Below are 22,055 nucleotides of genomic sequence, written 5' to 3'. Positions count from 1 at the left end.
ATAAATGAAGCTTATTAACTAGTCCTATTTCACAGACTATGTATGTAATCCTTATATTTTTTAATCCGTTTCCCTTGGATGTTTTTTTTTTGGTCAAATTCATGTTCTTTTCTGAAAAATAGAAAATGAACTCAATAGTTCAAAACAAGCGGATCTTTTCCTCAAGCAAACAGTTTTTTAGAGACTACATGCAAGAGGGCATCGGAAATGAACCCATTCCCTTTCAGAAAACAAAAGCGTCCACATGCATGAAAATGCATTTAGATCTTGCGAGAATTTCTTTTAGAATTTAAATCCACAAGTACAGTTCTTCAATCTACTAGGAATTGTTTCGAACAAAAATATATAACGAATGGCACCCGAAAAAAAGAGTTACGCCTCAAAGATATCGCCGGAGAAATTCTTCTGATAATCATTACTTTTGTTGCTCCTCCAATACCAACCAAAACACTGTTGAAATTCTAACTAAATGATTAACCTAATCTAATGATGTGCAACACATTCTGATACTGTTTAGTGTCTTGGAAGGAGATGTCTGATCATTCGTCGTTCTTCATCCAACTTGAAGTTGGCAGCAGAAAAATCAGTGCTCGAGAAGAAGGGTCTAAGATCACTGATCCCACGCTCTTCAGCCTGCAAAAAATACATCAAAACTCGAGGTCAATAATAATCAATGCGAGGTACAACCCTTTTGTGACGAAATAGGCAAACCAAAGTACTGGTTTCCGTTACCATGTTCAGCAGATCATCTACTTTCACGTCTATGTGGGTAAGCCCTGACGCCGATCCAGAAATGATTTCTTCAAAACGCAGTGCTCTGTTCACAATCTCTTGTAGAAGATTGAGAAGCATTCTATTGTAATCCATCTTGTAAGTAATGTACTTTCTGAAACTCTGCATTAGCATATCAATTATTTTCAGTAATCAACCTCTAAAAACACTAGCATTTATGTAATCAGCTAATTCCCCTGGTCAACATATTCAGGGTGTCATGACATACATGTTGCAGAGGTAGTGAAAGAGTACAGAACTGGTTGTGAGTTATAGGCAAATGGTGAGCAACACAAAAATGATGAAAGATATCCAACAGTTCAGGGGAGCAAATCCAGTACAAGGAGCTATATCCAAAAGCTTTAAAATCGATGATATGTTTTTGATTTGCAGGGATTTCTAAGTGCAGCATAATCCAGTCAGAAGCATCGGGTAACAATAGAGTTGAAAATATCATACTTGAAAATCTAAAAGTTCAGTAACCACAATGACCACTGACCAGTCGAATCTTAAAACATATTTCCATGCATCTATTTATAACCTATTTCTAACAGTAGCGCATTCAAGATGTCGAGTATTATTACTGCTGTCAACATAGAAAGAAATAAAAGTAAATCAGGGTAAAGAACGTGGCAGCTTCGTATTGTGCACTCATGCATCTCTCTCTCTCTCTCTCTCTCTCTCTCTCTCTCTCTCTCTCTCTCTGTTTCTTTCCTTTTCACGATGGACAAACTGATGTGGGTATTAGTAGCATGTCAAGAAGTGCAGACAACATAGAACAAAAGGAAGGTTTCATAAAAGAAATTAACAATTTCTTTATGTACCTTTTGCAGAGCCCTCTGCACCCCATATTTTTGTGTCGAAATGAATGAATTTAGCAAAACACTTATTGCCATGTCCACATCTTCTTCAGTGACATGCTGTCTGAGGTGCATTCTGGCATGTGCTTCAGACATCCGTATCATTGATTCTATGTGCCTCACTGCTATAGGTACACCTTGTCCATGCTGTCAAGAGATTGTTAATACAGGATTACCACTCAAAAATCATTGAGAGAAACAAGATCAATGAGTCTCACCGAAGATTCTCTCCGCAGCTCAGCATAAACTTGTGTGAGTTTTTCCATGTCAGAATCATGAAACCTTGGGAATATGTTCAACTTGGCATAGGTCAAGTACTTCTTCAGCAAATCTTGAGAAAGAATCTGAAACAAGATGGAGAATCTCTCTATGATTAAAAATCAAAGAAAAAGATGACAAAAAACAAACAGAAAAAAGAAGATGATGGTAAGAGCTTGAGCATGCCACCTCTGGATCAACTGGCCTGGCAGAGGCTTGATCTTCCTGAGACTCGCCATAGGACCTATCATCTATATTAGCACCCTTGGCCTGTGATTTGAAATGACTATCAACTACAAACTCTGCAAGCATCTCATCTGCTATGGGGTCAACCACATCCTGCAATTAATCAAACTTCCTTCCTGGTAAGATTGAGTAGACATGTAAAAAAGAAAAATCAGAGTTTGTAGAAGAGTTACCTTGACAACACAGAGGATGTCAAAACGAGAAACGATGGGATCTGTCAACTCAACATTCTGTGAAAATGTTTTGGAGGAGTCATATCTGACAGGTTGATTGAAATAAGAAGTTAACACTTGAAAAACTTGTTGCAAATTCAAATGTTTTCGCATTTGGCCCACCTGATGAGTACCCCATTAAAAAAAAAAACTCTACATGCTTTTCCTCAACCAATTTTCAGTTTTAGAAACTAAATAAATTTATCAACTTGAATACCTTCCTCCAACAGGATTTGCAGCAGCAATAACAGAGCACCGAGCCTGGAGAGAAGTAACAATGCCAGCCTTGGATATACTAATACTCTGCTGCTCCATTGCTTCATGGATGCTTACCCTGATCATGGGTAGATCTTTATTGTTCACAAAAGCAACAGGAACAGGAACTCAGATTACCAAGAAATAAACAAACGTTTCCATACCTGTCCTGATCATTCATCTTGTCAAACTCATCAATCAGACAGATCCCTTTGTCGGCTAGAACAAGGGCTCCTCCTTCAAGGGTCCACTCTCTTGTCACTGGGTCCTTGTGCACTGCAGCTGTTAGACCAACAGCAGAAGCCCCTTTACCAGTAGTATACACGGCCCTTTGTCCAGTCTTTTCAACATACCTGAGAAAAAAATATCATCCTTGGTTAATGCACCATTGCCATTATACCATCTCAAGAAAGAGACCGTATACCATCTCAAGAAAGAGACCGTTTAGAATTGTCTAAGCATAGGTCTTACTTCAGAAATTGAGATTTTGCCGTGCCAGGATCACCTAGGAGAAGCACATTGATGTCTCCTCGCAGCCGATGTTTCCCTTCAACATTTTTCTCTTGGCCTCCAAACATAGCCAGAGCTAATGCAGTTTTTATGTCCTCATGTCCATAGATGGATGGGGCAATAGACTTGATAATCTAAAAATTCAGTTCAAGAATGTAATCATAAGCAGTTTTTTATGATATAACAGAAACCACGGTCCACACAAAAGAAAACAAAGGAAACTCACTCTTTCCCCTATCCTTGGGTCTTTAGACAACTTTTCAATTTCTTCTTTGTCCTCCTGAGTGAGCTTGTATGCAGAAAAGAGATCCTGCTTCTTTGTGACATAGTTTGCTTCGATTACAGTGGAGAAGACAGGAAATCCATTCTTTGTGTTCAAAGACAAGTCAAAATTATTTGTATATATGCCAGTGACCTCCTGAGAAATACATCACGTGGATAAAAAAAGATAATGAGGAAGCAGCCACCAAGAAAGCAAGCAAGCAAAAACAAGCAAGTCCAAGAAAGGGATCATACAATTTCTTCCCCAGGGCGTGCACAGTCAATCAAATCATTCAACAGTATCACTTCCTTGTATCTTGGAAGCCGACCTGCAGGCACAATTCCAGGGCTTTCTTGGAGTGTAAGCTTCTGGTAATTTCTGTAAATTGTCTGCAGCAAGACTTAGAAAACTATGTCAACGAGTTTCAAGTCTATGAATCTACTCCATACAACTGCAAAAATAACCTTGTCGAAAACTAGTTAAATTTCTTAAGATCATATTATTTCTGGTTATTAGGACAAGGAAACAAAGATGCTCAACTGAGACTAATACAACAAGGAATATCTGATATACAAGATTAACGATAATTTCTTCATCCTCTCAGACATTTCAGCAAGGGAAGGGAGGAAATTGGACAGATATGAGATATTTACCTGCTCAATGTTAACAGTGAATGGTCCTTTTGATTGGCATTCAGGGCAAGAACCAACCTTGACTTCTGAATAAGAATTCTGAAAGAATGGTCCCAAAATTGCTCCACACTTGTTGCAATCATATTTTACCTGCTGCAACTGAGGGAAGACACCAGATCGCCTAGTCACAACTCCTCCAACACGAATCATAGTGTTCAAATGAATTTGCCTGAAAAACACATTGTACAAAGTTGAAACCTCATGGCAAAAGGGAGAAAAAGTCATAAAAATTAAATAATTAACAATACCTGATGTTTCTGATCTGATCATAGACTGGTAAGTTGGTGATGCGGACATAGATCTTCTGATGGATATTTTTGTAGTTAGGATGCAAATCAAAGACAACTTTCATGGCTACTTCTTCCATGACCTCTAGGACAGATTGAGGGGCATCAGCGAGCCAGATGGCAATATTGGGATGGACATAAATAAATTGTTTGTAATCAATCTCCAAGCTACACTTATTGGCTGCAGATGTAACATTAAATAAGTTAAATGATTAACAACAGCGAAGGCCTAGTCAGTGCATAAATTGTTTAGCATACACAATCACAAGCTAAGATCACATTTGACAGATGTTTCACCTGACACCATTTCATTTATCAGTCGAACATATTCAAAATATCCATCTTCATTCTTCGGATTCACATATGTAAGTAAGAATTCCTTAAACTTCTTAGCAATGAAACGACGAACTTCATCTCTGGTAACCCACTCCCTGAGAGTTCCTTGGACACGGTACATCTCAAACTCGCCTTCATCGCCATCTTCATCCTACATAGGTATCACTTTGGTAATGAGAAAAAATAGCATGATGCTTCGTATGAAACAGCACAAAATTATCTCAAAAATGAAGCGAAAAGATTAAACAATACTGTTCATCCTACATAGGTATCACTTTGGTAATGAGAAAAAATAGCATGATGCTTCGTATGAAACAGCACAAAATTATCTCAAAAATGAAGCGAAAAGATTAAATAATACTGTTCATCACCTCATCTTGATAATCCTCTGTTTGATCAGTCATAGGCACATCTTCCCTTGAATGTCTACTCTGTGATCTACCTGGTGAGCTTTGCAAACCATCATCAGTATCAACATTATCATAGCTTCTTGGGGGCCTGAAATCAGCTCTAGACCTTTTTGAAGGCCTGTAACTGTCATCATCCGTATCTGCAACCAAATTTCCAATGATGAACAACTTTCTTAGCATCATACATTCCACAAATTTTTGAACAAACAGTGAAATTTGAGTTTCGCCAAAAAAAGATTTCAAGTACCATTAGACATGCTAAGAGAAGTGAAAGGCTAAAATTTTAAAATGTACTTACTGTATAAATAAAATGTGTATCACATAATCATATTAGCTCATATTCGTTATTTGAAGATATTAACTTTATATAAAAAAAAGTATCTCTTAACTTCTAATTATAACATAGGAACAAATTATCCCACAAGAACAAGACTCAACAATGTCAAAAACAGAGGCGCAGCACAATGACATCTAATGAAATTAAGGTATAAACTATGATACAGGCAGCTTCAAAAACATAGATCGCGTTGAATTTGAATCTATAAACCTCTCAATTAGTCATGACAAAATCAACTAACTTAAACTCACAGAGAGCAAAAAAGAAACTGAATTTTTTTTTTTAAAAAAAAAGGCCAACTTTAGGGTTTCTTTTTTATTTTTATTTGTGCATAAAAGCTACAAATTAGTGAAGAAGAAGGTACCATTGTCATGTAGAAGCTCAGGGAGCTTCCGATTCGAAAATCTAACATCACGAGCCTCGAGCTCCAACTCAGCCGCCCTTCGATCCTGAATCACCTGATCAGGATCCCTATCATCCTCGAACGATTCGTCCAGCCCCACGGTCTCGTACTGATCATGCTCATCCATTCTCCGATAATCACTACATTTCATCCCACGTATAAATAAACATTCACACAAAAAGCAAATAATCATCATAACAATAAGAGCAATAATTAGTAAACTGACTCCATAAAATTGTCGTTGAATAGATCCTCTCCTTCCTCTTCTTCTTCTTCGGGTTCTTCGGGCTCTTCAGGGAGGATTTGGGGATCAACGGCGGCTTCATCGTCGTCGTCGGTGTAGTTCTGGCTGGTGTTGTGAGGGAGCTGATCGGTGTTGAATCCTGCAGATGTGGTTGGAGAATCCGGCGATGATGGTGGATTTCCAGAATTGCCAGACGCCATTATCTCCTTTTAGGGGGGTTTCTGGAAATGCAAGATTTGGGGATTTTCTTTTTTCTCAGCCCATACACTGTACTTATGAGAAAGTGGCGGGGGGCGTTGTTTTGGCGGGAAGTATTGGCGCCAATTTGGCATACGTGGCTGCACTCTGGGTCTGGACTATTTTATTAGCTATAGAGCCCAAGTTCATCCTTAATTTTGGGTTAGGCTAAAGTATGCTTTGGTCCATTTCAGAAATTCGGACTTGAAAGCCCAAATGTTAAATTTGAATTTGGGAAGGCTTCAAGAATCCCAGACAGCAGCGGCAGTTTGACACCGAAAAAAAAATAACCGAATTGCTTCTGTTCATTAATAGTATTTATTATGCAAAGCTCGTTCAAAATAAAACTTCAGACTTGATAAAACCAGGCTCCACTCTCTCATCTTTTTGGTTGATGAAGCTACGTTGTCTCATCTCATTTTACTATTTGTGAATAGCAATATTTACAAGGTACTATTTATGCATAATACTAATCATATTATCTATAAATAGTATTTCGTCATGTGTTTTTGTATGTACTTATTGGATACTATTCAAGCTATATATTCTTAGGTTTTGAGAAAGACAATAGGGATTTAAACACTTACCCTTATATTTCTTCATTATACAAATAAAATGAAACAAGAAACATGTATCTCGGACCAAAAAACATCATTTTCATCCTCTTGAATTTTCACACTTTTATCACTAAATAAAAACTCAAATACTAACTTAAGCATTGAAGTGTCTCTCTTTCCATGAGAAATTTATTTACAAGTACAACTAAGACCCAAAACTTATCAATTAAGGAAAGTCAATGGTTTTTTTTTTTTTTTGAAGTTTTTTCATGACTTCATCAAAAATATATTCTTCTATGAAAAGGCATCTTAGCCTAGGTTATCAATTTTCATTTCAATTCGATTATGTTTTTAATTGAAATAATACATTTTGGTTTCAAAGTATTTTATAATGTCATTGCGAGGTTATATTATTCATGTGTGTTTATGTGTAAAAAAAAAAATATATATTAATTCAACATGCATAATTCCAATTTAAATCCAAAATAAATTAACTTGAAACTATGCCATTTAAATTTTAAATACAACATCATGTATCTAGATATAATTTCAAAATTTAAGCATTCATATTTTGTAAATACAAGATTATTGGTTGGTGTTGTGCTACAAGTCAGTCATTTTTTAAAACATAAAAAGAAACATTTATATTTTATAGTAGAAAAAAAAAATTAAACAGCGTAGGAGCCGACCTCATCGACTCGATAGGTCTAGAGATAACTTGATGACTGGTAAAAACATAGTTTGACTATAAAAAATTCAAGACCATATTTTAAAATACCATTGAAACGATAACATGTTAAATCAACTTGAATTAATCTTTTAAATCCGTGATTCAGGTCATGAGACCATGATAACCCCTATATAAAATAAACTGAAACAAATTATGAAGTTTGATTCCCAAGAAACTCATTGTTAAATAACGAGATTATGAAAAATTAAATCTAAAAAAAAAACATAATAAACTGACTTAAGTCTACACGAGTTAACTTGCAAAATTTCTAACCCGGGTCATGAGATTGAGATAATATCTTAAAAAATAAACTAAAACAAATGACAAAGCTTAATTCATAATCAACCAAATATTAAAGATGTTGAATGATGAAATTGAAAAAAAAAATTAATTAAAAAAATAAACAAAAAAAACTTGAGTTAGTCGTATTAACCAGCTAGACCTATATGCATATAATTAGCTTCTCAGAGCAAGTATATAAAATAAAATATCACGGCAATACTAGTATTTTAACAAAATAAAGTTTGATAAGAAGTTACGATAATAAGTATAAAACGCCAAACAATCAATTAATTTCAACTAGGCAGGATTTAAAAAATCATGTTATGAAATATTTTTGATTTCACAAAGATTATGGCATCCTTTTTAACTATTATTCTAGTCATCGCAAAAAATTATAAACTAAATAGGAACTATTAAAAAAACCTTATTATTGTTGTCCAATAATCATAAAATGATTAGATGATTACACATGTAGTATAATTTTGTTTAGTTTATAATCATGCAAACATATAAAAACATGGTAAACTTGCAATTATTATAAAAATTTAGGTAGAATGCATGTTGAGCAAATATATAAACTTGCAACGGATATATAAAAAACAAACCTAACAGGTAAACTAAACAAGTATTAAAACCATACTTAAATAAAACTAGTTTGGAGTGCTTACTTGTTGAAGTCTTTAGAAAAGAATTCAACCTGAATATTTTTTTTATTATTGTCAAAGATTAATAATTTGTCCTCGAGGCACTTTTTCCTCCCATTTTATGCAACATGACTAACTTCAATAAACATTCAAGGATTTTAACAATCTCTTTTTGTTTATGTGTGCTTCCAAATAAGGTCTAATGAACTCAAATAAATTATACTAAATATTTATATACAAAGAGCGAACTTAATCTCCTAGAATAGAAATAATAAATAGAAGAACAAGTCTAAGAAAAACCAACAACAAATGGATGAAATAACTCAAAAAATTCTTTAATCCACTTTCACCCATTCAAAATACTTATATACAATCATTCTCATCACATAATCAATGTATTAGTTCTTGAAATATTTTGAGAATTAAAAAAAATTACTAATCAAGTAGGGATTTAATAACAAAATATTTAATAGCTTTTAGTATTCGGTTAATACTTTAAAAACTAATATCACAATTATTTTCATGTGCTCTTTTCAGAAGCTAAAATTACAACTAAAAGCCATGGCTTTCTCAAACGGAGCCATAGTGTCTTACATCATGCTAAAAGTCACATATGGTCCCTTTACTTTTCAATTAAAGCAAAAAAAAAAAAATTGTATATAAAACAAGTGAAAAGCAAGTCCCAAAACTAAGTGAAAAAGGTTAAAAAAACAACCCTCCTGCTTGGAAATAAAATGTCCCTGAAAATTCTTGCTTCCATTAGATTTTTTGTATCCGACCTTTGATTGGAAATAATGATTTAATTTAAAGTAGAGGGTTTGTCAATCAAAAATATAAAGTAAAAAGCTTTCTAGCCATTGATTATGATTTTATAATTAATATAGATATTTAAATTAACTTACATATATTTGATTAGTTAATTTTATAACTTTTAAAATTAATAATCTATAATAATTTTAAAATTTATAAAACTCAACTGATAAATTCTAAAATCTGATCAAATGATTCTAAGCGAGGAGGAGGCTGTTCTCGAACTTCAATACTCATGTGTGGCTAGCTAGATCAGCACGCATCATAGTCTCTTTTTGTCAGCGTGGATGATGAGAGAATAATGGCATATATATATATATATATATATATAAAGCTTTTGGAGGCAAGAGACGACGACGGTGATGTATTGGGTGGGGGCCTTTTTTTTATATATATATATAAAAAAAATCAGACCGGACCACAGCATAACAGAAGCCATCTATCTGGAATATTTAACACTGCAAGCCTGTCAGTGACAAACCTTCCATCAGAATTAGAACAGTGGTCAATGATTAATTGGTGGCGAATAAGCTTTTGAAGACTGGGCTAGGACGTGATTGGTTAACTAGACATATCTTGTTGGATAGCCCCGGCGAGTCCAGGGTATTTTGAGCTTCAAATATTTAGTAATATAATATTTAAAAAATTATCTAGTTTTGCACTTTAAAAAAAAACAAATTATGATAATATTAAAAATTTTACATGAATAATTCTGTATTTTTAAAGTAATTTGCTTATTAATATTGAGCGAGACATGTATTTTTATACTATAATTTTTTTATATATTTTATTCATATTCATGGCTCTTATATTTTTCATATAAAACCGTAATTTTTACCAAAATTTACTTTCATAATAAGTTTTAACTTAAAAAAAACAATGTTTTTCATAAGAAAAAATAAATACATAAATAAAAAAACAAAGTTTTTGATCAAAATTGTACATGTTTTTTCTTTTTTTTTTTTGTTTATTTCAAATCACTATGATTTCTGTGAATATTTTTGCCGACTGTTATTACTTTTTATTCAATAAACCATGAGGCCAATAAAAAGATCATTTTGTTGTCAAAATGAAAAGATTACATGAATAAGAAAATAGAGTTTTGATGAAAAAAATACATTTATTTCTCTATAACTCTGTTCTTATTTTTTTCCTTTCTACTGTGTGATTAAATAAAAAAAAGATTTAAAAAATATCATCAAAAATCATAATTGTAGCTCCTCTCTGTTAATCTAAAGAGAATGCGAGACAAGGAAACGGCAGATTAATGCATAAAGGAATTAAAGGCGGAAATGCAAAGGAATGGAACTGCTAAAGTCGCGCTCCTAATTAATCCAACAAGAAGAGCCTGCCTTCGTTCGAGTGAGGAAGGGAAATGATAGGTGTCTTCTTAGTTCTCACGCAGAGATACAAAACTATGCATTTGATTTAGAAGAAAAACTCGTCCAGACAAGATATGTCTAAAAAATCCTTAACTAAACGCCATGATCAATAGTTGCAGTCAAAGATTCTACCAACCAATTTCCATTGGAACTGGTCAAGTTTTGTGCAAATTGTCTCGTCAATTCTATGAGAAAGAATATTACAGTCGAGTTGACCTTCTGTCACCAAATTTTCACAGTTGATGGTCAGTGGACGATCTGATAGTCTGTCCGTCCGCCTCGGGGTGTGGTCAAATATGAGCTTAAATTTCCCCAATGTTCTTGTTAACTAAGATACCTGTTTCAATTACAAGCTTCAGCCATGGTGAAGAGATGGCATCTGGGCAGCAATCGATCTGGGAACGCTGCTTGTGGAATGGAAGCAAATCTTGATGCCCTGGCCTCTGCAAAAGAAGGAATCAGAGAGAAAAGAACTGGCATTCCTTTTTATTATGTATGAACAGATCGTACTGGCAGGAGCAGTACTTAGGAAACATGTCCAGCATAGCAAAAATTAGATCACAAGTCCCTAGCTAGTAGGCAGAGGGGGATTGTTTCATACAGAAATGAAATCACATCAGCCACCGAACTGCTAGTGAAAAATATGAACACCAAAATCTACTAAGAGTACTGCTAATCTAACTAGCTAAACATTACATCCCTGATTGCCCAGCCTCCAGGATACCCACATGTTCCGCAACCATACTCTGGCGTCTTCGTTGTGTACCGATATGAACCTGGACTCTGTGTCAGTGGCGATGGATATTGATGCTGACGCACTCCGTGATCCAGAGCAATTGATGGTGGAAGTTGTAATGGAAAGGCTGGCGGAGGCATAGTGTAACATACCTTTACTTGATGAGATAACTCCATGGAAGGCAACCCGGTTCCTGGTGAAGGGGAACTGAAGCTGATATCATCAAGGGAAGGGTATCGGCATGCTTTCCTTGACTTAACATCGACCTCTACGGATGGATAAAGAACTTTCTTAGGTGATGAGAAACGAATTCCAGGTGGCAAATCAACTTTTGGACTATCAATTCCTTCCTTCTGGACTTTCTCATTCACCTCATAGGAAAGATTCAGGACACCATTAGGGTTCCCATCGCTGTTTCGGACCTGATAGCTTACAAACCTGACACTACCGTTAAACTCCTCTGTCAAATCCTTGAATGGAACACAAACTTCCCCGATAGATTTGTTACCAAAGATGGCACCTTCGCAGCGCAATTTAAATTTGAAAAAGAGATGATCACCATGACCAGGAAGTGAAGTGGTATTGAGATCAAACTGCATCTTATGATTCCATTCAGGATTGCTGCCTCCTTCTCTGTCCGCTGGTGTCTTTTGCCGCTGCAGAAGTTGCTGCTGTTCGTTCTTCTGCGCTTCATCGTTTAGAGGTGTCTTTTGACACTGCAGGCGTTGTCGTTGCTTTTCGTTCTTCTTCAACACACAACGAAGAAAATCCACTGCTGTCTTTTGTCGCTGCTGTTCATTCTTCCTTGGTTCATCGTTAAAAACGGAGACAACAACATAGACTGAGAGCTTCTGAAAGAAATTGAACGCTTTGAGATCTCTGCAGGAAATTACTTTCAATTCTAGAGAGACCCCCTCCATGGTATGTTCTGCTTTCTTCTCTACTGAGCTATTGTGATCTCTTTCAACACCACATGAAAGGAATCTCCCTTTTGCCATAAATCTAGCTTTAGGAACAAGAAGCAAAATAAAACAAGGGAAGAAGCTTCGACCAAGCCTCTAAAGTATCTATCTTATGACACGCTATTTGACTGGCCCACTTAAAGAGTTTTCAAGTGTCCATTCATATCTGGTATTTTTTTTATTGTGTTTTATACTTTATTGTTTTGTATTTTTAATATTAACATATTAAAATAATCTAAATATATTATTTTTTTAATTTAAAGTAAAAATAATTATTTTTTAAAAAATATTTTTAAAATATAAAAATATAACAAAACCAGAACCAAAATAACTGTGACATGATTTCTAATGCTAAGAGCTCATGTTCTATCTTTTTACTATCAATAAATACCCTATTTGTTTTTTTTTCTTAAAAGGTATATGCATAATCATGACAAATATCTTCATTTATAATTTTGAAATCTGCCTGATCTGACAAATCGATTCAATCCGGCCATTCCAGAGCTGGAATCAAACTGAGTAAAAAAAAAATAAAAAAAATCATAATTCGTGTGATCTGGTAAGTTAACCCAATAACCTGTTATTTTTATTTTTAAATAAAATAATATTATTTTATTTTTAAAAATAAAAATTAACCTAAATAATCCAATCAAATACCTAAAACTCGAATTTTAATTCGGGTTTAAAATCTATATCCCACCATTCCAAATGGTGGCCTTAATTTCTAGCAATCATAGGCAATCCATACAAATTCAAACTTCGAGGGCAGCGTGTTTTGAATTGGCCTTCTATTTTTGAGGTACAATCGCTTTTTCATGATGTGAAAACCTAGCAGTCAAGTCGCCTTGTCGGCCCACACCAACAAAAGAGAGAAAAGAACGAAAGAAAAAGAAGCAGTCACCCTGTCCACGCAGAATGCTTCGCTTATAGATTTAGACGCTGCAATTCGATAAAGTGAGATAACTTGAAACGAACCCAAACTAACGTACCACTCAAGAACCCTAAGAAGGCACGACAAATTTTTACCAAGCGATGAAAGGACAGCTTATAATTGATGCAACAACATTACTCTTCTCCAGAAAGTTTTCCGTGTTCATTTATGCAATTATCAGCATGCCAAGGAAAATGAAGGATACTCCACAGTACGAATACAAGACCCGTCCATACAATAAACAATCAAGCACAGTACGCTTTAGCAATGGTGGGAAATCCCACTAGTGGCAGTACCAAAAACCATTTCTAGGAATTCATTTACAACATCCATTTCACTTGAGAGTTGAGACCCTGCTTTCAATCCTCTTTTTGTCAAAAAGGAAAAGAGAACCAGTTGATTTGTACCTAGGAGCATTGAAAATAGATTATTGCTCGATTGCGTTTGGTATTCTGCGAAGAAACACATCATTCTCTACTTTCAAACTCCTAAAGACATTGTATGATAACCATATAAGCTGTAAAATAAAACTAAAAAATTATGCCGAGCCGCTAAGCAAACAGATAACCCTAGTAAAATGCTTCACATCCACCAGCCGCAGACTACAAATGAAGCTCACATCCATAAGCATGGCATGGAATAGAAGGTAGTTGTGTCAGTGCAAACAATCTCTGTGGAGCAATTATTGTTTCTTGAGATTTGGAGGTCTATGTTGCTGATTGTGATAGTATAATTGGTTTCAAGATTACAAATTTGATTGCATAAATTAACAACATGAAATAAAATGCACAATAAAATCTCATACTCTTATCCAACCAAGTCTTGGTATGATATAGTCTGTATCTACCTCAGTGACTTTTGGTCCTTTTCTGGCCTTGAACTTGGACTGCTGAGCAAATCTTGTTCCAACAACGAACAGCGATGAGTGATGGTATTACAACCCAGGAGGCATTTGCACCGATATAGTACACATAATAGTGATATGAACTTGCAGCAAAGTGATCACCTTCCAAGTAGGCCGTTAGGAAATACACAGCTGTTCCATAGAGCTGTCCCAAAGAAACGGAAAACTGAAGTATGTAGCTGTATGATTTTCCTGAAGCAATAGCATACCTGCCAAAAGTCAGCAAGAAACACTGTTTAAGAATTAAGGGATTGAAGGTAATGGAAGATGATATGAAGTCTGTTGACACTTGAACAAAAAAATGAATCTTCGTTCTAGATACCAAGTCAAGTGAAATCAAACACTGCCAGGAGGCTAGCTGGACCCTCAAAAACAGCAGTCACTCCTTCAACAACAGCATCCCTTGCAGCATATCTTGAAATCACCTTTGCTATATTCTCTCCCTGCCAAAAATATAATGAGTACCATTATTTACCAAAGCTTTACAATTCCATATTCTCTCTCTGAAATAAAGGGTTAAAATGGCCTCTCAATTGTAAATAATGCTAAATGCCACAGATGAAAATGAAGTGTATATGAATAAAAGAGAAAAAGAAGAAGTACTTACAAACTTCAGCTAGATAATGAGCAGTCTTGTCCTTGTAAAATTCTGGCCAGAAAACAAAATAACCCTCGAGAATCAAGTGTGTGAGACCAGTGAGCCCACCAGCACATGAGCAATCTATCAATTTTGTCTAATTTACGAGACCTTCCTGAAATTGGAGAAATGGCCTATTGCAATTAATTAATTAATTACTCAAAAAACATTCTATTCTCTGGAAGTAAGTTCATTAGATTAATAAAACGACGAGTACCGATTATCGAATGCACTAATCACAAAGGAACAGGATGCAAAACAAATTTTGTTATAAAATCTAGTATGGACCAAAAAATATGCTAGAAACCAAAAAACTATCACTGGTCAGAGAAAATGTTGCATTTGCAGAGGTAGGAAATCTATAATGAAGATTCAAAAAATACATCTAAACAAGAAACGGTCTGCAACCGTTCCTTTTCGTTACTTGAAAGGGAGCGAGAAAAAATAAAAACATCGATTCTCCATTGGGAAAGAATTGTAGTTCCAAATCCAAAGTGAACAAGCCTTAATACCCTTTCCAGTCTACCAAGTGCAAACACGGAACAAAATTAGATCTTGAACTACATATATAAAAATTGGAAAAAAGATCTCAAATTTCAATTAGCAAATGCAGAGTAGAGTGGAATAAGTTCATCTACTTTGTTTATTTTTTATTACTCATTGAAGATTTTGTTTCTGCCAATGGGTAGCCCAGCAAGGCAACAGCCATTAATAACTAAGTGAGAAACTGAAAGCCAATCCCTCTAAAAAGATCCTTTAGCTTCTGCAGCCATAAGAATACTCTGAAAAACATCTAGTACATGATTGAAAGTTGAAATCAAAGTGGGCCATACAGAATATGCATGCTTCAAAATCTATGTTTACTGCTACTGCTAATAAACCAAAACTACAAACTGCGGGATTTTTCAAAGGGAATCTATAAAATCTACAATCCAGTAAAGTATAGTTAATGAAAGCCCACTTTCAGTCTTGGAAAAAAAGATTGAAAAAAAGAGTGTAAAAAGAGGGCAAACCAGAGAGGATCCAGATGAGAGAAACGACGAGAAGGGAGGAGAGTCCATAGACAGAGACAATGGTGAATTGAGTGAAGAAATTAGGAACATAGCCAGGCAGTTTGAGATCTGTTGGTGCGTAAGGATGCGGCTGCCCCTCCATTTTCGCTTGTTTGCCTCCGCCTCAACTCTTTCTCTTATGTGAGGCGTCGTGATGCCAACTTTGTTTTTGAATTTCTATTGGATTGGATTTGATTAGAGTCAGACGCAATGGCCTGTCGTTCTGCGGTATCTCTGGAGTGGGCGGGTGGCATTCAACTCTATCAATCTTTTTGTCTTTTTTCTTTCTCTGGTTTTTGTTTGTGCACATGATTTACTTAACACTTCTTGTTTCAAGGAGTTTCTCTAGTGAAAATGTTGATGTCAATTGGCAACACTTTAATTTGGATTAATACTCGTGAATGGATTGTTATTTCATATGTTCTTAAAACTTTTTATACTGTATATTTTAGGTTTTTTTAAAAAAAAAAATCTATATTTTTTAGTTTTTGAGAGTATTTATCATTGCAATTGATTTTTTATTTGTTTTTTTTTATATAAATATATTAAAAAATATTTTTATTTTGTAAGATTTATTTTTATATTAATAAATTCAAAAATCCAAAAACCAAATAAAAATTATTTTTTTGAAAAACAGTGTTTTAACTACAATATCAAGTCAATCATGTCAAATGTTTTTAAAATAATGTTATAATTTTGAAAAAAATTACTTTAATCCTTGTATAATTTAGTTATTATTTAATTTTTTTTTATTTTTTAAAATTACATATATTATAATTTATAAGTTATATAACACTTATCATCCTCATTAATATACACCAAAGAAATCAATAAAAAAAATTGAATTATTTGTAGAATTCTTATTATATTTCAATTAATAACTAAAAAAAAAATTGTATCAAATATTATAATTTTTCTGCTAAAAAAAACACAATCAAACCACCACCTTCATTATTTTCTCCTCATCAGAATCTGGCAATTCAAATTAAATTCACAGAGAAAACTTCTGTAAGAAATTGTATTAAATATCCATGATAATTACTCCACGATCACATTGGAATAATGAATTGACAAAATAAGAAAACTTTGAATTAGATAGCTGGAGCAAGTTAATCTTCGATGTGATATAATTATTTTTTATAAATTCTACAAGATTAGATTAATTATTTTATTATACAAAAAATTACTATTTTACTATATAATTAAATAATATAATATAATGCATATTACACATAGGTGTTTTAATCCTTTTTTTAAGCAATGTAATTATTTTTATGCATTTAAAAACAAAATCAACATAACTTTTTTACGATGATTAATTTGTCATTTTACATTGATTTTATTATAAATTTGAAGGTTATTAATAGACATCAGTGTAATCAATATATTAATATTATTAGAAAAAAGTTGCTGGCATATACAAGGTTGTCCAGCTATCAAATATCATCTTCTGTTATGACATTTGAAAGGTCTCAATGCCACCAACAAGATGTGATGGTGTGCCCTAAATGCTTTTCGGATTTGGTGCCGATTATGTTTTTCCCTTTCTTCTTTTGTTTCTCTCCACCCCATATTCAGCATCAACCCCATTAAAAATTCAGATTGGCCCTGCAATTTATTTTTTATTCATATCTAGTTTATGCCTAGTTGATTACTATTTTTTGAATAATCTATAAAATTATAAATATTTTTTTAATTTCACCCTTTAATATTTTTTTAATATATAAATAATCTATCAAATTAAAAATATTTTTTAATTTCACCACATTGTGATTTTTTAAGTTTTCAAATTTGATTTTTATTTTTTGATTGATATTTATTTTGTTTAAGATCATTTTTAATTTATTTTTTTTCTATCAAATTTTAAACAAAAAACCTAATACAATTCCAAACAAACACCAAGACAAAGCATATAAAAATTTTATGTTCCAATGTTCATACAAGCATATTGATATATATAAATATATATTTTTTTAAAACTAAATTTACGCTATACTAAACATACATGGGTCAATATCAAACTTACAACTAAACTTTTATAATGATTTCTACTAAAAATTACAAAACGGTAGAACTAAAAAGGTTGAAATTTTAAAATGTAGTGTACGTGTTTTTGTAAAATTATGTCTCAAAGTGTTTTTGCCATTCGCGTATTGAAATTATTTAATTTTTTTAAAAAGAGTATATTTAATTTTCTTTCACTCCAAGTACTTGAAAGTCATCAGCAAACATAATTTTAATGATCCACGACATAGACAGGTAAACTCTTGATGGTTGGAATATGGAAAGTCTTGTTCGATACATTTTTATATATAAGAAAGAAAAAGAAAACCCAACCTTTGTTCAGAAATCTCCAAATTGTTTGCAAATAAGAGATTATCATGCAATAAACATCAGTTTCTGTAATTAATTACAGTATGCATTTAAGCAGATCCAGCTGTAATGCGGGCAACAAATAGTAGCTAGGCTCATTTCTGCTTCTTAAAGTTAGGAGCTAGGACCATTCCTCTTCACACTCCCCAGTGACAAGACACGTTTGGACGTCTTATCAAGTGCACCGGACAGCCACCCAGCACCAGCCGAAACATAGTTTTCTGCTGCCAGCTCAGCATCATAGACTGCTGCTCTTGTTTGGAGCGCTAGTGTTCTTCCTTTCTCTGACAGCTTGTAATTCTCCTCTAGTTCTCTGGCCTTGCTCAGCATTTCAACGCTTTTCAAAGCCACTGTCTGTATCGCAACTTGCACTGCCGGAACAAATCTGGACGATCCATGGTTCTGTAATTGAATAATAGAGACTCAGTTTTCCAGGTCATGGCCACATGGTTAATTTTGAACTATCCGAAACTGATTACAGAAAGCATGAAAGATGAAGGTCGTGACGAAGAAGATGTGCAGAAGTACAAAATTACTAAGGTAATCGCCGGACTAAGATTCAGGCCGGTTGATGATGTCGTGGCCTAGGACGTCAGACCAAGCATGACCCTAGCCCAACACCAACTGAAACTAGACCTACTAGAATAGGTTGTGCCCAAGCCCACATATACAGCGACTTGAACACATGTGCATGGTAAAATGGAAGCTATTTTAACATTTTCCGGGCTAGTAGCGATTAAGGAGCCTTAATTCGGCACTCCAATTCATAACGATGTCAATATTGGAGCAAAGAGAGGAGAGAGCATCGTTTATCATAAAACACAGAGAGATAGAAAACACCTTTCTTATATCTGGACCGGTGATAGGGATCTCTATATCATGCGCAGACAATATCCGGATTGGTTGCCCACCAAGGAGAGCATCCTGCAAACAGTGATTTCTACTTTGTAATTTTAAAAATTACATCAAAGAGTTGATTAAGAGGGTGTTTAACATAGCAGATGAAAGATCTTGACAGTAATCAAGATTTACTTCCCGTGGGCTAGTCTTGACAGAAATAATATGAATTGAATAAAATATACCTGGCAATTGAGTTTTTCTCTCTAGGTTTTAAGATGAATCTTTCATCAAGAGTTAGAATTGTGGGCTTTTCCTTGAAACAACATTTGAGTTAGAATCTATGGATAACTAATGGATTTGAAAGCGAAATTCAACCAATCGAGTATTTTACGTGATGATTGTTATCTTTGAGTTTAAAATGAAGTAACTTGGATATATATAATCAAGCGAGAGGTACCTATCTATTTACCAAGGCTTCCTAAGTTAGCTTGGAGAAGTCGACGAGTGCTTACTCACAGAGACCGTGAAGTAGAAAGAAAGAAAGAAAAGCCCTTTTCTTTACCTTCAACGAACAGCATGAATATCATATTATAAAGATCAAATCCATTCTTACACTCAGGAGAAGAGCAGTCTGAAAAGCAAATGGCTGTGCGAAAGTCACCAGAGCTGACTGCATTTGGTCTTTGTCTCTGCTAAACACTCCAAAACATCAGATCATAAGAACTACTAGAAAGAAAGAAAAGAAGACATTCAGAAAATCAAAAGAGCAGATCATAATGAAACTGTTTAATTACTTCTGAAGCACAATCTTCTCAACAGTTCCACAGTAAGAGAAGAAGGTATTCAACTCTGCGTGAGTCACACTGGGGGACAGGTTGAGAACTTGAACAGTTAAATCTGACTGAGCCATCATGCTTAAAGCTTCGACCTCACCACCCTTCTACCGGAAGTCTATATATCTGTTGTAAGAGAAAGAGATGTATCTTTCTCTTACTACTACAAAGATGCCGCCAGGTAATTGAATGGATAGGTTGAACTTTATAATTAGGGATATATTTACATGGCTGAAGAATAAAGGGGAAAGGATATATTCCTCTTTAAAAAGATGAAATTGTTTCCACGATTTCCTCGGCGGATGTATTCTGCATTAGCACCTGAAAGACTATAGCATAACATGTACATGTGTAACATGACAGGAAGACATTTCCGGTAATTCATATGAAACCACACTGTAGCTATAATGTAAAAAAGCATCTAAAATACACAACTCAAAACTTTGTTGCTGATAATGTTTTCTACTTGCCCGCAACCTTGGGAGCATATAGGAAAAAAAAGAACTAATTTAATGATACTATGTAAATTAAATAGAAATCGCTTGATGATGTAGTATTTGCAAAATTTGATCGCAATTCCAATTTTGTTCCTAATTATATTTTACCTGATATTGTCGCGTGCTTAAAAAACAAAAAAAGACTGTAGTCTTTGTTAGATATATTTCATACGTGATGAAATTGTAGATAATATAATAAAACAATGAAAAATATTTTATATAAAATATTATTTATTTCATGATATAATAACAATAGTTAAATCTATAATATTTAAATTAAAAACCATGAATATTAGTATATATTTTTTAAAATTATTTTATAACTTTAATTTTAAAAATATTATTAATCAAACACGTTAAATTACTTTTTGTTCAACCTCAAATTCAACCATAATTTTAAACAAACATACATAAATATCAAATCAACCTCAACTAAAACCACTTTTTATAAAATAATTTTTTAAAATCATAATCACAATAACTATTCTTACAATATCAAACGCACTCGAATTATAGGCTTAGTTTGGATGCCTTTTCTTTTACTCTTGAATTGGGCTAGATAAGCCCTTTTCCTCTAATTCTTTTTTTTTACTCCTCCTCCTTTTTTCCTCTCCTCAGTTGGGCCTCCGTTTTTTTTTTTTATTTTCCCTCTTCCTCGATTGGGCTTAATTTTGTAGCTGGGCTGGGCTGTATTTTCTCCTCCTTTTGCAGTTCGGTGGGTTTTTTTTCATGACCTTTTCTCCAACCCTTTTGTAGGCTTTCGTTTTTGCAGCCTGGTCAATAACCTAATGCAAAAAAAAATCATAACTAGTCTATCCATATAGTTCGTTCGAATTCCACATATTGGTCCATAGAATGATTTTTTTTTAGCTTTTAATCAAAACATGAACCTCCGACATAATTTGGGCAAGTTAGGGTTGCAATTAAAGAGATTCATATCATAGATTTCAATCATTGAATTCTAAGGCCACTCGAAGTAATTCATAATAAAATGAAAAAATATAAGAGTGTGAGCTTCACCTGGCTGTGGAAAACGATACATAATTGATCATGTTTTTGTTCAATAAAAGTTTTGGCTCGATAATATGTTGATTGGATTATGTAGATATTTGTGGATGTTTTTATAAATTTTATAAAACAAGAAAGAGAGCCTAGGAAAAGTTGGAGGCAATTTGATGCCCAGCTCGCATGGACCAGGCCGAGGGCGAGGCGAGCACGCATCCATGCTTGTCTAGCTCGCCCGAGCTAGGCCATTCTGCTGAAACCTATTATTATCGTTTGTTATTAAGTGTTGGTACTACCACCTGAAAAAAGCGTACTTGGCATGATGGGGAAAAAAAATCTTAGTCGCTGGTGATGATGTTTTTAAATTTAATGTACTCATTAATGATGTTTTTTTTTGAAGTATTTGTATAATAAATAATCAAATATTTATATTAATATTTTATTCTTTAAAGTTCATAAAATTAATAATTAATGATAAAAGATGCAACACCTATAAAAATAGTTTTTTTTTTATGAAATTAAGGGATGAACTAATGTTAAAGCCAGTGATTATTAATAAA

At 33.9% G+C, this 22,055-nt stretch overlaps 3 protein-coding genes and 1 pseudogene across 4 annotated transcripts; all 4 read right to left on the bottom strand.

The window, feature by feature from the left end:
- Positions 1–259: 259 nt before the first annotated feature.
- LOC118042548 (DNA replication licensing factor MCM2) lies at positions 260–6,342 on the bottom strand. The gene is made up of 17 exons (XM_035050252.2): positions 6,066–6,342; positions 5,801–5,979; positions 5,061–5,239; positions 4,651–4,840; positions 4,315–4,534; positions 4,028–4,235; positions 3,629–3,763; positions 3,339–3,530; positions 3,074–3,246; positions 2,767–2,955; positions 2,565–2,681; positions 2,309–2,393; positions 2,079–2,228; positions 1,850–1,975; positions 1,596–1,778; positions 733–894; positions 260–633 (listed from the first exon to the last, which is right to left on the bottom strand). Exons 1-17 carry the CDS (start codon positions 6,281–6,283, stop codon positions 514–516), a joined length of 2,826 nt encoding a protein of 941 aa, XP_034906143.1. The 5' UTR covers positions 6,284–6,342; the 3' UTR covers positions 260–513.
- Positions 6,343–11,186: 4,844 nt separating this feature from the next.
- On the bottom strand, positions 11,187–12,495 carry LOC118042915 (uncharacterized). Its single transcript, XM_035050673.2, has one exon. The coding sequence runs from the start codon at positions 12,457–12,459 to the stop codon at positions 11,407–11,409; it is 1,053 nt and encodes a 350-aa protein (XP_034906564.1). The 5' UTR covers positions 12,460–12,495; the 3' UTR covers positions 11,187–11,406.
- Positions 12,496–14,004: 1,509 nt separating this feature from the next.
- Positions 14,005–16,309, bottom strand: LOC118043345 (probable 3-beta-hydroxysteroid-Delta(8),Delta(7)-isomerase; annotated as a pseudogene).
- A 1,890-nt stretch (positions 16,310–18,199) lies between these two features.
- LOC118043336 (binding partner of ACD11 1) lies at positions 18,200–20,225 on the bottom strand. 2 transcript variants are annotated; one of them, XM_035051304.2, is made up of 4 exons: positions 19,955–20,225; positions 19,774–19,849; positions 19,161–19,244; positions 18,200–18,722 (listed from the first exon to the last, which is right to left on the bottom strand). In XM_035051304.2, the coding sequence occupies exons 1-4, from the start codon at positions 20,071–20,073 to the stop codon at positions 18,435–18,437; spliced, it is 567 nt and encodes a 188-aa protein (XP_034907195.1). In that variant the 5' UTR covers positions 20,074–20,225; the 3' UTR covers positions 18,200–18,434. The 2 variants fall into 2 exon arrangements, with proteins under 2 accessions (XP_034907195.1, XP_034907187.1); XM_035051296.2 differs by having other exon boundaries at positions 19,774–19,852; positions 19,955–20,224.
- Between the last annotated feature and the right edge of the window lie 1,830 nt (positions 20,226–22,055).

This window comes from Populus alba, chromosome 1, assembly GCF_005239225.2.
Source record: "Populus alba chromosome 1, ASM523922v2, whole genome shotgun sequence".
In the NCBI taxonomy this organism is placed as follows: Eukaryota; Viridiplantae; Streptophyta; class Magnoliopsida; order Malpighiales; family Salicaceae; genus Populus; species Populus alba.
The sequence above is the reverse complement of the archived record's forward strand: the minus strand, read 5'-3'. Positions and strand labels throughout refer to the sequence as shown.